The sequence below is a fragment of the Lobosporangium transversale genome (genome assembly GCF_002105155.1).
Source record: "Lobosporangium transversale strain NRRL 3116 chromosome Unknown BCR41scaffold_3, whole genome shotgun sequence".
NCBI lineage: Eukaryota > Fungi > Mortierellomycota > Mortierellomycetes > Mortierellales > Mortierellaceae > Lobosporangium > Lobosporangium transversale.
The window spans coordinates 1,326,990-1,342,151 of NW_019028981.1; the positions used below are offsets into that span (position 1 = coordinate 1,326,990).

The 15,162-nt window shown below is 40.5% G+C and overlaps 4 protein-coding genes across 4 annotated transcripts; 3 read left to right on the forward strand and 1 right to left on the reverse strand.

Moving 5' to 3' along the window:
• Window position 1: 1 nt before the first annotated feature.
• BCR41DRAFT_299541 (ribonuclease H-like domain-containing protein) lies at window positions 2–1,563 on the reverse strand (the record flags this gene model as incomplete). Its single annotated transcript, XM_022020527.1, has 6 exons — window positions 2–121; window positions 240–417; window positions 651–812; window positions 927–1,083; window positions 1,231–1,267; window positions 1,453–1,563. The coding sequence occupies 6 exons, from the start codon at window positions 1,561–1,563 to the stop codon at window positions 2–4; spliced, it is 765 nt and encodes a 254-aa protein (XP_021885642.1).
• Window positions 1,564–2,055: 492 nt separating this feature from the next.
• Window positions 2,056–3,873, forward strand: BCR41DRAFT_331681 (translation initiation factor eIF-2B subunit beta). Its single transcript, XM_022021809.1, has 5 exons — window positions 2,056–2,714; window positions 2,930–3,034; window positions 3,147–3,271; window positions 3,382–3,685; window positions 3,818–3,873. Exons 1-5 carry the CDS (start codon window positions 2,218–2,220, stop codon window positions 3,858–3,860), a joined length of 1,074 nt encoding a protein of 357 aa, XP_021885643.1. The 5' UTR covers window positions 2,056–2,217; the 3' UTR covers window positions 3,861–3,873.
• Window positions 3,874–7,597: 3,724 nt separating this feature from the next.
• BCR41DRAFT_124849 (hypothetical protein) lies at window positions 7,598–11,550 on the forward strand. Its single transcript, XM_022019468.1, has 3 exons — window positions 7,598–7,965; window positions 8,223–10,573; window positions 10,698–11,550. The coding sequence occupies exons 1-3, from the start codon at window positions 7,746–7,748 to the stop codon at window positions 11,073–11,075; spliced, it is 2,949 nt and encodes a 982-aa protein (XP_021885644.1). The 5' UTR covers window positions 7,598–7,745; the 3' UTR covers window positions 11,076–11,550.
• Window positions 11,551–11,850: 300 nt separating this feature from the next.
• On the forward strand, window positions 11,851–14,174 carry BCR41DRAFT_379860 (malate dehydrogenase, NAD-dependent). The gene is made up of 5 exons (XM_022027235.1): window positions 11,851–11,999; window positions 12,179–12,394; window positions 12,572–12,618; window positions 13,074–13,222; window positions 13,577–14,174. Exons 1-5 carry the CDS (start codon window positions 11,990–11,992, stop codon window positions 14,139–14,141), a joined length of 987 nt encoding a protein of 328 aa, XP_021885645.1. The 5' UTR covers window positions 11,851–11,989; the 3' UTR covers window positions 14,142–14,174.
• Window positions 14,175–15,162: the final 988 nt, after the last annotated feature.

The window sequence follows — 15,162 nt, forward strand, 5'->3', positions numbered from 1 at the left end:
CTTACAGATACTTAGCGTCATCAATCTTGTCCTCAAAGAAAATTTGACGCATCTTAAAGAAGGTTGAGCATGTCAAAAGGCTATCACTTCCTGCTTGATGTTGTGATCCAATTCTCACAACCTATCACCAAAAAAAAAAAAAAAAAAAAAAAAAAAAAAAAAAAAAAAAAAAAAAAACTCAGTAATCCGTCATCAGTTAAAAGGAGTATCTAAAAGTTACGTTGTCCTTCATGATTTACCTGTAAATCATTTGCCAATTCCTGAAGACCACCTTTCAGATTTTTACAACTCTTCATCAGATACTTGATGTCATATATGCAAGGGAAATATGTCCTCAACAAATCAAAAAAGTCTCCTTCCTCTGCAGGTAGAGGACTGCATGTCAGAATCTTGAGCAAGTATCCAAAATCGTAGCCACTATATTATAAAAGAATGATTTTGAGATGTATGATCTTAATTAGCAAAGTAAAACTCTCTCTGCCTATCTCTCTCTTCCTCTTTCCCTTGATATACTGAATGTTTTTTTACCCCCTTGCACCATTTCTAACAACTAAAAAAAAAAAAAAAAAAAAAAAAAAAAAAGATCTCATGAGAGCTATCAAGTAATTGGCCCTTTTTTTTTTTTTTTTTTTTTTTTTCTTCATATATACCTGTGAAAAGAAATCCATTTAACTTCGTCCAGTAGAACAAACCCGGAACTTATAAGAAGTTCACCGAAATGATGAACATCGATCCCATAATCTTCATGCTTCTGAAAGTTGATTCCAGACTTTGTCAATAGATCAATCGAATCCTGTGCGTACATGTCCTCACTATGTAACAAGAATAAGGTAGAAGATAAAAAAAACCACGTCCAAATATGAATTGCTAATTTTTTTTTCCTCCTTCATCGCCTGAGTATGTGGTTTTTGGTTTGGCAAACTTACGCCAAACTAAACTTGAAATTGAACTGCCAGGTACAGGCATCCTTTGGTATGTTTCCATTCTCATCTGCAAATGTGACACCAAGCTGGATCATTTTAAGTAGGTCAACATTACATCGTAGAGTTTGATAGTGATAATCGGCCGAGGTACGGAAGTTGCCTTAGATGTATCACGGAAGGAAAAGTAAGAAAAAAAAAAAAAAAAAAAAAAAGAATCATTCACCGCGTCAGCATAACGGTTCAACTTGATTCCTTTTTGTAATTATTCAACGTCTTCCCGCTCAGTCATAGTATATAGGAGACATACCGATAGGTCTGGCAACAACACCTGGAAATTCCGTGTCCTGTTGTGATAGTGTCACATCAATTGAATATAAATAGAATTACGAAAAAAAAAGCAGATCAAGCCCAAGGTCAGTCCTTTTTGAATATGCTCATTGGTGCCTGCAAAAAAAGAAAGTCTCGCATTCCCACACCCCTCCCCCATGAGATGCTTGTTGCCTAAGAATTCATGATGACGCAAGTGTACCATGGCAAGATACGGATACTGGTCGACGAGGTCGCGCAAGAGTGCCATCTCCTGCTCCAAGTTCTCGGCCCAGACTTCTCTGATAATTGCTCTCTCGTTAGGACTAGGCATAGCGCGTCTGTTGTTGTTGCTGAAGCGGACTATGAGAAGCGTGTGAGAGTATGAAAGAGAAGAGGGAGGCTCTACACTGTGAGCTGTTGAGTTGTGTAATGGACAATAAGATTAACTAGCAGGTAGTAAAATGGAATGTTGTATTTGAATGAGCATTTGCATGAATTAGTGGCAAGTTGTGATCGCTCAGACAGGAGAGTTTGCGATGGAATAATTCTACAGTTAAAAAAAAAGAGTACCTGAACAGCAAGTAATGAGATGCTTATGGTGTGAGTTTTTTTTTATAAAGAAAGTAAATCTGTAAGGTTATCTCTTTTATTATATTGTGCTCTCAACGAATGAATGATGAATGCTTGCAAAAAAAAGTTGATGCAAAAAAGTTCAGGTCGTCAGAACCGAACAAGGTTTGATCACATGACCCGAAACATGCCTTTAGTTCACGAATAGCAAATTGCTGAAGGAAAAGAAAATAAAAAGGTGGCAAATCCACAATAAAAGTTATTTCTTTTACCATTGGTAAGGATCGCGTTGAACTACAGGGCAGTAAAAAAAAAAGAAAAAGAAAAAAGAAGATAAATCAGCGAAAAGTGCACCCTTTCTTTTTCACTTCAATAATAACAACAGACAACAGCGACCCACAGTGACTTTCAAATAATGAGCAAGAACAATGAGCTTGTCGACGATCTGGTCGCAAAACTCAAGAGGCGCCAACTTGTGGGATCGTCAACTGTGGCGCAGGCGACACTCAAACTGCTGATTGTAGTCATTTCCAAGAACAACTGGACAACTTGCAATCAACTTGTTACACTAGTTAAATCAGTTGGTCGACGACTAGTTCAAGCCAATCCTACTGAGCTTGCTGTTGGAAACATCATCCGTCGTGTCCTTCATGTTATCAGAGAAGAATTTCGGGAGGCAGAGTCCATTGCTTCGCATATGGACCAGAACGAGACCCATTCAGCACCCCTCACCACTTCTTCGTCCATGTACAACTTGCTTGGAGAAACAGGATCAACTCCAGCAGAAAAAAATGTTCAATATCCCAGTAGTTTGAGAAGTAATATTATTCAAGAAATTCGTGAAATCAAGGATGAATTGGAGAACATTTACGAAAACATTAAAAACCAAGCCTCCCTTCAGATCCACTCAAAGTGAGTCATAACGGTTCACATATCTTTTTCTTTTTTTTTCTTTTTTTTTTTCTTTTTTTTTTTTTTTGTTAATTACCTATACAAGTTATCGATTGCCTTGCGCTTGAGGGCTCGTTTCTCACATAATTGATGTTAACTTGATTTTATTTTATTTTTTTATTTTTTTTTTTAAAAAAAAAAAAAAAAAAAAAAAAAAAAAAAAAAAAAACAATTAGCGAAATCATTATGACAGTCGGCCGATCCAAGACAGTGGAAGAGTTCTTGAAGATGGCTGCTGTTAAAAGAAAGTTTCAGGTCTTGGTTGCAGAGAGTGCACCCTCGTAAGTTTTGTTCTTTATCCTTTGGACAAATGAAAAGAAAAAGAAAGAAAGAGTCGGCTATCTCTATTGCTTTAATTGACAAAATTTCAATCTTTTACCTATTGAACATTAGTTATTCTGGACAAGAGATGGCCCTTGAGCTCTCGAAAGCCGGTATTGAGACGACTGTAATCCCAGATTCAGCTGTTTTCGCTGTCATGTCTCGTGTCAACAAGGTCATTCTCGGAACTCACGCTGGTAAGTAAAAAGAAATGAAAAAAATACAAAGCTCAAAGTTCGAATAGAAAGTCGAGAGTAGAGTTGATTTATGATTGTGTACTGACAGTGATCTTGTGACCTTGCTATAGTTCTTGCCAATGGAGGGCTAGTGGCCATTTCAGGGACACACATGATGGCAGCAGCAGCAAAACATCACTCAATCCCTGTGGTGGTATGTACGGGATTATACAAACTCTCGCCCTTATACCCATATGACGAGGATAGTTTCAATGTCACGTTCAATCCTGATTCCGTACTTGGATTTGAAGAAGGCGATCTGATCGAGAAGGTGACTGTGACGAATCCATACTACGACTATGTATCACCCGATTTTGTGAATCTGTTCATCACCAATCAAGGTGGCCACCCGCCCTCTTACCTCTACCGTCTCATGTATGTTGAACTTTTATGTGTGTGTATATATAAGATTAATAATGGTTGTCGGATGTATGTCTATGAAGGGTAAAAAGATAAAGTGTTTAATTCCTCTGCATTTTTTATTTTATTTTTGATCTTAATGAATAGTGTTGAGAACTACGATCCAAACGATCACACGTTTGATCTTTAGAGAATAAGGTGTCTTTTTTTTTTTTTTTTTTTTTTTTTTTTTGGCTAGCCGCTCGTTCATGTATGTACCATTGTGTCCTTCAATCAATTACAGTAAAAAAAATTTTTTAGTGCCCTTGCATTTTTTACTTTCCAAAGCAAAAGAATGAATAAAAAGCCTTGCCTTTGCATATTTTTTTCTTGGTAAAATATAAAAGATGCAAAACACCAAGAAATGTTCTCCTGGATAAGAAGTACATGTGTCAATTACATTTGATTTGTCCTTAATTGTTTGATATTCCAAACCCAAAAAATAACGAAAAATGATTTGTGGTCCGATGGAACAAACGTATTGACATTCATATTTTCTTATTTGAAATTGAATTTGAGTTTTCCTTACGTACGGTTCAACTACCCACTCCACTCTCCACTCGGGCCTTATTGATCTTGATGGCGTATGTTGAGAGTCTCAGCCCATACAACGCTTTTTGTTTATCCCATTCCCATTCATGTACTTTTTTTTTTTTTTTTTTTTTTTTTTTTTTTTGCTTATAACACTCATGGCCCGGGGGTACCAAAAGATGTTTGCAATGTTTTTTTTTTTTTAAAAAAGTAATAGTGGCATTGAGCAATGACCAACTTCTGTCCCCGATCATTCAATTTAATAAGCACACACTCACGTCATTCTACTAGATACCAGGGCGGGATGTTGAAGACCAGAAAATTTGGAAATATGGAGATGCAAAGAAACAGAAACGGGAAGGGGAATGGAAACAAGCAACAACGGAAGCACACGATGGTGCCATATTGTTTGGCAGCATGCATCAGATCGGAGAGACCATTGAGCATCTTCTAAATAAGACATGAAAGCATAATTTAAACAAAGTTGACTTGGTATCTCTTTCAGACCAAGAGCATGTTATCCTCAGATGTGTGTTTGCTTGGTTTAGATAAGAGGGACCGAGAAAGAGCGAGGGGAGGAAACAGATCATGAGTAAGGATATGGACAGAGGAAAAGCCAAGGAGACCCATGAATTGCCTTTTTGTCAATTGGGTGTTACCTTGCACATTGTCCCATCACGTATTGTACAATTTTAGAAAACTGACAATGACGGCCCCTTTCGTTCATCATCCATGCCAATGGGCCAATGGTCCATACTGTTTTTGCCGTGCTTTCTGCTACAACAGTGATTCAGCCTCTTACTCTTGAGAAGAATCCTCCTTTTTATTTAATTTTTTGTTTTCTCCGCAATCTCAGCCTAGACCAGATTTGTAAACTTGCGGATCTCTTTTGAAGGCGTGGATTTTTGGACAATTTTGACTTTATCTTTTCCAACCAAAGAATTTCTTTAATCTCTTTATTCTTTACTTCTCTTTCCTTCTTTCTTTCTCCTCTCTCTCTCCTCTCTTCTCTCCTCTCTTCCCTCTCTCCTCTTGCTATTCGTTGGCTTTCTCTTTCCATGTCTAGTCTCTGCTGTACGCCGAGTCTGACCAATAGAGTGAGCGTCTCTAGGAGACGACGCAGCTCTTACTCCCATTCTCTTTTTTATGCACATTTCTCTCAAATTCCTTTTCATGCTCACATTCAACTCCATTCTCATTCACCCATCTTATTCAGGCACAGGAACGAGAAGAGACTTTTGTTTCATGCACACTCCGACTCTCTTTCTTACATGATACAAGATTCAGTTCACCTGTCTACAACTGAAGTCGTGCCTGTATCTGTGTTTAGATCTGCAGCCACAACTGCTGAACTAGTAAATGCTGAAGCAGAAGCAGAAGCAGAAGCACCTACAATAGTCAAAGCAAAAGTAAAAGCCATCAACATGATACCTTCGCATTCGATGTCTATCCCTGTCCCTTCTCCTTCCCCTCTTTCCGCTTCTCCTTTTCCTACGACGGATACAACAATGACACCAAGAAGAACAGAAGCTTCGACCACAACAACGCTAAATATATCAGCAGTTTTCACATCACTACAATCGTTTGCCACTACTGCACAGGCAGTAGCAGCGTGTATGCACTTTGGAGATCAGGCTCCGCCCCCTGGTGTTCAGTCACTACGAGGACCAACGCAAGTGCAAATCAGATCATCAATGCCATCATTAACTATGACCACTCCTAGTACACCATGCATGAGCCTTATAGGCCCTTGTTCCTGTTCTCGTTCTCTAGAACCATGGTGTCTCCCCGACCTGTTCCGTAGAAGGGGGAGGAAAAGTATAGCTAGGGAGAGCGGGCTTAGGAGGAGGCGGAGATGGAGAGGGGTGTCATCGTTTAAAAGAGGAGCTACAGCAGAAACAATGCTATCAATAGCAAAGATAACGACGATCTCAACAACAACAACACCGCCATCATCAGAGGCGATCAAAACAACCATCCCGACACCTGCACCAACGATCGCGACAACAATTCAAGATGCAACCTTCAAAACAATAGGAATAAGGACAAAAGGAAATATCTCAACAATTACATTCTCATCAACGAAGACCATGTCATTCTTCGCCACATCTTCAGTTATCCTCTATTCCATCCTCTTGACTATGATGGCTATCATCACTCCTCAACTCGCGCTCGTAGGGGCTGCGGCTGTTTCGCCAAGCTGGCGTGCGTTTCACGGGGCTGCAATCATAGACACGGATATGGTCATCTTTGGCGGGGTCACAGATTCGTCCAAGAGTCCCTACGGCGCCAACATGCTGGGCTCTAATGATGTTTGGGTCTGGAGCACGACCCTGCGTCAATGGTCGCAGCCCACGATTCAAGGTTCACCTACATCTACGCCTGCGCCCCAAAAGTTCCTGGATTCGATCGCGTTACAATCACAGGGCAAGATGATGTCCCTGGTCGCCAATGCATCTTCACCAAGCAATTCTTTACTGATGCTGGACACATACTTTTGGGTCTGGTCTATCCCTAACTCACGTAATCATTATTGTTTTGATACCTATGCTTCTGTCGTTTTTTTTTTATACCCATTTTGGTTTATGATTCTCCGCCCGGTGACTAAAATAAGAACATCAAAAAACAAAAATAAATGTTTTATTCACAAAAAAAAAAAAAAAAATCCTCATGAATAGCGAACCCTGCTGTGGCACCTCAACTTCGACTCGGAGCAGCTGTCGGAATGGCTGATTCAACTGTTTTTGTGCACGGAGGAGCATCAGTTGGGTCCGATGGTTTTGCGAGCACGGGCGTTCTGAACGATCTTAGCAAGCTGGTAATGTTGTTGTTATTTTTATTGTTGTTATAGTCGATCTTCAATCAATCTACTCTTCTATTTATTCCTCAATTGTTTGGATGTTTGGTGTCCATCTTGCTTGTATCTTTATTTTTATTTTTGTTTTTATTTTTTCTCTCATATCTGCTTCTGCTTCCTCTTTTCTTTCAGTCTTGTTCTTTTTATCTTTTTTATTGCTTTTACTAAAAATTCAAGTTCACTGACTCTTCTACACGATGAAAAGGGTGTGGGAGTGAAAGGGGAGGAGGAGAAGATGGTGAAGAGGGATGATGGTGTTCAGTATCTATATTTACCTCAATACACTGGAGGTGTCTTTTTTTTTATTGTCTGTTTCTCTCTTTCCCTTGTGTTCAGACCGCCGCCCAACCCAGATCTATTTTTATGATACTGACAAACCAACTGGGCTATACAAACACAGACTGTGGGAAAGAGACGGGGTTTGGGAGAATGGGAATGGCCTTGAAAAAACATCATTGTTTAGTAACAGATGTTTTTTTTTTCTTTATACTGACAAGACATTTATGCTTTTGTATTCTTTGTAATGATTATTTTATCTTGCATAAATATCAACCATCATATTAATAATTATAATAATTATAATAATGATAACAATAAAAGGATGAGAGTACGTTCCAGTGGACTTCGATCGCCAACGGACCTGCGTTGATGCACCACACTATGTGCCGACTAACAGGACTCAATACGATGATTGTTTTTGGTGGTAGCGACCAATCCACAGTGGCATTCAACACTGTGCATACATTTAATCTCGATGTTGAAGTTTGGGTACTCTCTAAACCTGTCTACGCTGGTATCGGAGGTACGATTCCGTCAATTCGCAAAGGTCATTCGGCTGTTTGTTTTAACAACACGATGATTGTTTATGGTAAGTTTGAGTTTGAGGATATGGTAAAGACATGATCCCGCCAAAAAGAAAAGGAACGAATGATATGAAATGCTTGTTTGCTTGTTGTATCACATTCCACAAACCACATGTCTTTTTTTTTTTTTTTTTTCGGGACTGAAAATAGAATATACTCTCGAATATACTCTCATCTCCATCTACATCTACATCTCAATATCTCAAATTCTAACATGGTTGCTGCAAAATTTTATTTTTAAAATTTTATTTTTTTTTCACAGGTGGTGGGCCAGATGGGCCTGTAGATGACGACGTATGGGTGCTGGACGCGTCCAAGTCTGAATGGACGTGGAATAGGATGACGACTAATAAGCAAATGGGACCTGGGCCACGTACTGGACATTCAGCACTTCTCAATGGAACCAACATGCTTGTCTGGGGCGGTTATGGTACCGCTCTCCCAAATGACACCAATATTTATATTCTAGATACAGAAACATGGCAATGGAGTTCGTCCAGAGATCCTAGCCCTGCGGCACCGCCTTTACCAGTTGTTCCACCTCCCCCTCCAGCCGAACCCAAAAGAACCAATCTACCATTGACGTTAGGTGTTGTCTGTGGCAGTGTAGCTCTTATTGTAGCCTTTGTAGGCTTCTTACTTCTTCGCAGGAGATCTCTCAAGAGGAAACAGGATCGAGCAAAATGTGCATCACAAGGATCACAAGGTGGTACTGCTAGTTTTATAACAGATGGTGAACTGAGCCTAGCAAGGGACGCTGTTGGAGATGATAAACAACAACCAGGCTTTGTGTATAGTGGCGGCGGTATTGGTGCTGGTACAGACAAAGATTCTGGTACGTCATCCTCAGGAGGGAAGCGCTCTTTTCAAACTAGTAATATTCCCTCTCAGAGATCGATACCAGCACATTCACATAGTTACCCTATGCAGTCTATGACAGCATTTGCAGCAGCGGACCATGAGTCATTATCTCATCGTGCAGAATCGAGCCGGTCATCTGAGCAGTATCGACAGCCTCTGACAGCTTCATCACAAAAGGAGGGCAGTGTCGGCCATGAGCGAGCAGGGACCACAGGGACAGGAGGATCCTTAGTAGAAAATGCTGCTAGAGTCGGATCCATCTCTTCCGACCCTTTTTATCCAGCATACCTGGCAGAGGATGATGAAGAGGATGCAGACCGATGGACTTTTGCATCATCACTTTCATTTGATCAACGAGATAATCACCATAGCTTGCCGACGTTACGGTATATACCCACGCGTGTTCATGGAACATCAGCGAGATCACAAGGTCAATCTACAGGAAGCATTGGCGGAACTAGCTCACAACGAATGCCCATGATGATTTATCATAGTGGCGCTGGTGGTTCAAAGCCACTACGAGGTGACCGCAGTGCAGGAGGAATGTCTATACGAACAGGAAACGGATCGTCGATCGGACCAGGCTCGGTGTCATTGGCTGCAGCCGCCGTAGCTACATCGACCGAGGTTCTGAGCCGAGATGGATCCACCAGTCCTCGGGATGCGACTCTTTTTAACGCTGTCAGTCCATTGGATAGAGTGACGCTAATGTGCTCTGGAATGGATATTGCTAGTTCGCATCCCGAAGAAGATGCTCCTGTGTTTAATTCTGGTGCAAGCAGCTCTGTACAGCTACATCAGCGGCAAAAGCAACGGAATGCAGGCGGTAACAACAAAGGTAGCACTGTTGCTGCTGGTACTACTACCACTGCTGCCGCTATTATTCCATCTGAATCTCAGCAGATACAATTCAAGGGACTATCTGAAGAGGCTACGACAGATCTTCGGCGCAAGGATACTACATCGACCTCGACAACAAAGTCATCAACCAATTATACTACCTTGGACAACCCAGCGTTAGTAACTTTGGTCCAGAACTTGCCCGCTCGATACAAACTTTCGAAATCGCCGAGCCCTATACATGGAGAGTCGAATGACATCCTGTTTGCCATTGATTCAGATACTCAGCAGCCGATTGTAATTAAATCATTTGCCAGGAAAGAGGCATGGGAGCGTGAATGTCGAATTTTGAGACGGCTGAGAGGCCCCAATATTGTGGAGCTGAAGCATGTAGCGACGTTGGTCTTGTCCGAGACAGATGATCCCAATAAGCCAGCCAAGATTCGATTAACAATATTGGAGCGACTAGATGAGACATTGGCTCAGATGCTAAAGAATGCTAGAAAAGCCAAGAAAGTGGCCTTACGCGAACAAGCAGGACCGAATGAAATGTCTGAACTGGATTTAACAGGCTCAGCTCTGTATCGATCCGGAACTGCGCTGGATGAAGGATATATCCGGGATATTGCGAAGGGAGTACTCCGGTGTTTGAGTTGGTGTCATTCGAAGAAAATTGTCTATTGTGACCTGAAGCCCTCGAACGTGATGCATAACCGGGATGATCCTCGACAACAATGGAAATTGATTGACATGGAGTCTTCACGCGTAGCGAGCGAGGAATGTATTGGAATCGGAACTGTTCGGTATTGTCCACCTGAGGTGGCTCGAGGAACCACAGTTGATAAGCAAGCGTCATCAGGCGTTACAGCCAACTATAGCATTGATCTCTGGGCATTTGGATGCTTGGTCTATGTAAGTCAATGAAAAGATGTTTCGTCACGCCTTTTGCCTTCCTCCAACAATATTTGTTCAGTCAGTAATGCTTTTGTATGCTAATATCTTATTTATCTACTATTGGATCTTGAAATATCTGTAGGAATTGTTTGCAACTAGGCCATTGTTTCCTCTATCGTTGTCAGATGACACGGTGCTTCACTTTTTGGCGCACCCTTCTCCAGACACACCATCACTGGCGAATGGTCTCCGATGGAATTCAGCACGTGAATTGGTGATTCCTGATTTCGAACTAGCTGTCCCTAATGAGAGTGCTCGAGCATTGATCCGTATTCTCTTGCACCCAGATCCACAACGCCGTGCCACTATGAATCAAGTCTTGGTAAGAGGCTCCTCCCTTCTTTTTCCACACTTTTTGTCAATTGTCGCCATTGTTGTCTCTTTCCTTAGATATCACCCATTACTTACAATATCCAATAATAACAACGTTAAAATACTAATAATTGGATATTTTGATTAATAGGCTTCAGATTATTTGGGCATTTCTCCAGAGTCAAGACACTCTTATACGCGTGAGCGTGAATTATCTTCAGCTGACGAGCGTCGATCTGCATCGATCGCATCGGAAACGCAGACATCATTGCAGGCCTTAACTTGGTCCCCTCAGCAACAACAGTACAGCGATAACAATAGTAACCAATAACCAATAACCAATAACCAATAACGGCAGTGGGCTTTACACAAAAGGTCTCGGCCACAACCTGTAGAAAAGGCTACTTACTCTTATCTATCTCAACGATCTTAATAAGTCAGAAGCCAACGTGAGCTTTTTTTTTGAAATATATCTATCCTCAATATTATTATCTTTATTATTATTTTATTTCGCATAGATCAACTGTAGCCATCATCTACCCAAGATTTACTCTTTATTCATCCAACTATTTCATGTATAATAGACTCTTTCATAATTATAATAAAAAAAAAATGTTATCGTGTAAATTTCAAGATAAATAACAGAGTCATTAACAAATGTAATAGTTATCCAATCCTGCCAATGCCAACACATCACTCTTTTTTTTTTTTTTTTTTTTTTTTTTTCGTGCGTTGGTCAGAGAAAAGACTTGTATGCGTATACAGTTCTGCTGAGAGTGCTGCTAGATTTTTATCATGAGCTTATTTCGTGTTGTATGCGTTGCATGTGGCATGTGCGTGTGCAAATTGAATAAGAGTATTGAATTGTACGTATTAAAGCCATATAAAAGATATGAATGATTGCATCTTGACTTGAGCAAAAACACACTTTGTCAACAAACATATTTTTCTTTTCCTCATTTCATTCTTTTTGTTTTTCATTCCTCTTCATTCATTCCGTTTCTTCGATACTTGACATACTTTGTTTAAACTCTAAAGCTTTATATCCAACATATTCATAACATGGTCAAAGGTAATTCGATGTGATATACTATGCTGTACTATACAGTATCTGCTTTCTTCTACAATGCTTTGCTGTCTTATGTTGCACTTGATTGACTTCTCTTAGTCATGTAAAAAAGAGGTTGACGTTAGAACAAATGGCACTCTATCTTTTTGCTTAATATACTGCATTTTTTTTTACTTTTCTAGTTACTATTTGTGGTGCTGCTGGCGGTATCGGTCAGCCATTGGCGCTTCTCCTAAAGCAATCAGAGTTGATCACACATTTGGCTCTGTATGATGTCGTGAATGCGCTCGGTGTGGCTGCAGATTTATCTCATATCAATACTCGCTCCAACGTTACTGGACATGGAAAGGAAGATATGGACGAGGCTTTGAAGAATGCACACACTGTTGTCATTCCGGGTAACGTATACATTATTCTTTGCTTTTTTTTTTTTTTACTGTTACTGTTATCATTATTAACGCCGTTATCATGTCAATATTAAAAGAAGGAGTTTAAATACGCGTGATTTTTTTTTTTTTTCCCCTTTCTTTAATGGTGTGTTTGTGCTTTCTTCAACGTCTTATTGAAATAACTAGCTGGAGTGCCTCGCAAGCCTGGTATGACCCGGGATGACCTTTTCAAGGTAGGACATTTATTTTAATTTTTTATATAAGAATATAAGATTGGGATCCAATGGGAGAAACGGGGCTCGGAGCTTTTTTTTTTGTAGTCAGTGTGAGTTAAAAAGAAAAAAAAAAAAATACAAGATTGTTGGGAAGATAAGAGTAAGGCTTTTACCATTGAACCATTGATCATCAGATATGGCCATGGCTAGAAGTATATGGATGAGAGGATTAGTATTTTTTTAGTCGCTTATCAGTACTCAGTTATCATAATGCTCCACGTTTTATTCTTTATCTCATCATGAAATAAGTTAACTGTGTGATATGAGAAAGATGTATTGATTATCAATTAATTCTTTTTGTACACCCATTAATTGTCTTGCCTTGTCTTGTTGCTCTCTTTTGATTATTTACTTCGGTGATGTGCTCCGGACATCTCGGTATTCTAATTTTTTTTTTCTCCCCTACTCAACAGATCAATGCAGGCATTGTCCGTGACTTGGCTGCAGGTATTGCCAAGAACTGCCCCGAGGCCCATGTCTTGATTATCTCTAACCCTGTCAACTCTACAGTGCCTATTGTGTGCGAAGTCCTCAAGAAGCATGGCGTTTTTAATCCCAAAAAGTAATTGAGAACTTTTTTGTGTGACAAGTACATTGGGAAGATGCTTTGTGTAAACATGCTGATATAATCGATATAGTCGATATGGGATTGATTTAGTGTGTTCAGGGAAGATTGTGACCAGATCGAATGTTAAAAAAAAAAAAAACTGCGGAGAGGTCCCCATTCTTTACTCTATTTCTGTCAAGGACAGGGTGAATAGTTCTTGAGACATTGTTATGAATTATCAGTGTATTAGATATATATGTGGAGAGAAAAGAGGGAATAGGTTACTAATCGATAATCACGCAAAGCCAAACATATTTCGCTTGTATACTAAATAACTATCTGCTTTTCTTACTGTATTTCATCCTTTAGAGTCTTTGGCATCAGTACGCTGGATGTTGTCCGCTCATCTAGGTTTGCGTTCGAAATTAACAATGCGATCGATCCACAGTCAACAAGGGTTACTGTAATTGGTGGACACAGTGGGGTTACCATTGTGCCGGTCCTCTCCCAGATCCCTGGACAAACCTTTACCAAGGAGCAGCTCGAGGCGCTGACACACCGCATTCAATATGGTGGGGATGAGGTTGTAAAGGCAAAGGATGGCGCAGGATCTGCAACACTGTCAATGGCTCATGCAGGTGCGCGCTTTACCAACGTAATCCTTCAGGCGACGGTTGCAGGCAAGGCTGGTCTAATCGAGTCGACCTTTGTGAACTTGGAAGCCGATCCTGAGAGCACAGCTGGTTTCAGGGCCAAGACTCATTTGGATTATTTCGCACAGGATGTCGAATTTGGTCGTGAGGGTGTGAGTAAGATCTTGCCTCTTCCCACCCTCTCAGATTATGAGCAATTATTGCTGGGTGCTGCTATTCCTGAGCTTAAAGTTAACATTATCAAGGGAGCTGCTTTCATCACAGACGACGCCAAGATCTAAGCAGGCGTTTTTTCTTTTTTTTTTTTCTTTTTTTCTTTTTGCTTTCTGTTATTCATTATCTTTTGGCTTCAATCTCTTGAATATTTATTTTTTGAAATAAACGCTTCTGCGTAAAAAAAAAAAAAAAGGCGCATACCTCCCATGCCTTCATTCATCTTTTCTTCCAGCATAATTCCTCCATTTTCGGCCCTTGAACTTGCTCTCCTTGTCGTGTTCAATTGACAGAATACCTTGGTAGATCTTATGAATTTAGCTCTGAACTCCGTTGATGCTCTTGCAGGTACATGACAAATAGTCGGCACCGCCTGCCTAAAATCCTTGAGCCATAACTTCGCTAGATTGACAATCTTTGTACAAGAGGGACTTAGTGCTTCGCCCAAATATACTTTAGATTATGTCAAAACCAAGACCTTGCATGTTTAGTATAGTAAACTAAGCTCGGCATCTTTGCAGCGAGCCTGCCCTTTTCCATGTATTCAACGTCCTTTTTTTTTTGCTATGAACTTGATTGAATATTTTTTTTTTCTTTTATGTTTCTAACACTCTCACATTGGCTAGACCATTTCCCTACAACAGCAACAGCATTGGCGTCAAGAACCTTTGGGACTTTACTCGGAGATAAGGTAACGATCCTCAAAGCATCAATTTACCTCAACAACAGCAGGCTACCATCGGCCACGTGGATTTACAGCGCTACTCCTTCCTGATGCTTTGAGGGATGGGTACTCTTAACCACCAAGACGTGGTAGCTGTGTAGAAATCGCGAAAGTCGTCAGAGTTCAATTGATAAACAAAGAGTATCTATTCTATCTTCACTCCGTTAGGTCCCTGGTTAGAGTTGAGAAGGCGACACCGGTGCCACCACCATCATCAGCGCCAGCAACAACAGGGGAATGCGTATAGTCTCGGTGAGGCTCGAGGGCAGAGGGAGCCTTCGACCTAAATGCGATTAGTTAGTGCACAGGAAATACGTAGCTCGAGAGAAGGTCTAAAGCAAGATTTCGGTGACGTAAATTGGACT

Bases quoted from the DNA above. Each gene is read 5' to 3' on its own strand.
- BCR41DRAFT_124849 (XM_022019468.1), top strand. From the start codon at position 7,746: ATGCACCACACTATGTGCCGACTAACAGGACTCAATACGATGATTGTT. The intron at 7,966-8,222 runs GTAAGTTTGAGT...TTTTTTTCACAG, and splicing joins CAACACGATGATTGTTTATG to GTGGTGGGCCAGATGGGCCT. The intron at 10,574-10,697 runs GTAAGTCAATGA...AAATATCTGTAG, and splicing joins CATTTGGATGCTTGGTCTAT to GAATTGTTTGCAACTAGGCC.
- BCR41DRAFT_331681 (XM_022021809.1), top strand. From the start codon at position 2,218: ATGAGCAAGAACAATGAGCTTGTCGACGATCTGGTCGCAAAACTCAAG. The intron at 3,272-3,381 runs GTAAGTAAAAAG...ACCTTGCTATAG, and splicing joins CATTCTCGGAACTCACGCTG to TTCTTGCCAATGGAGGGCTA. The intron at 3,686-3,817 runs GTATGTTGAACT...CTTAATGAATAG, and splicing joins TCTTACCTCTACCGTCTCAT to TGTTGAGAACTACGATCCAA.
- BCR41DRAFT_379860 (XM_022027235.1), top strand. The intron at 12,395-12,571 runs GTAACGTATACA...TGAAATAACTAG, and splicing joins ACACACTGTTGTCATTCCGG to CTGGAGTGCCTCGCAAGCCT. The intron at 12,619-13,073 runs GTAGGACATTTA...CCTACTCAACAG, and splicing joins CCCGGGATGACCTTTTCAAG to ATCAATGCAGGCATTGTCCG.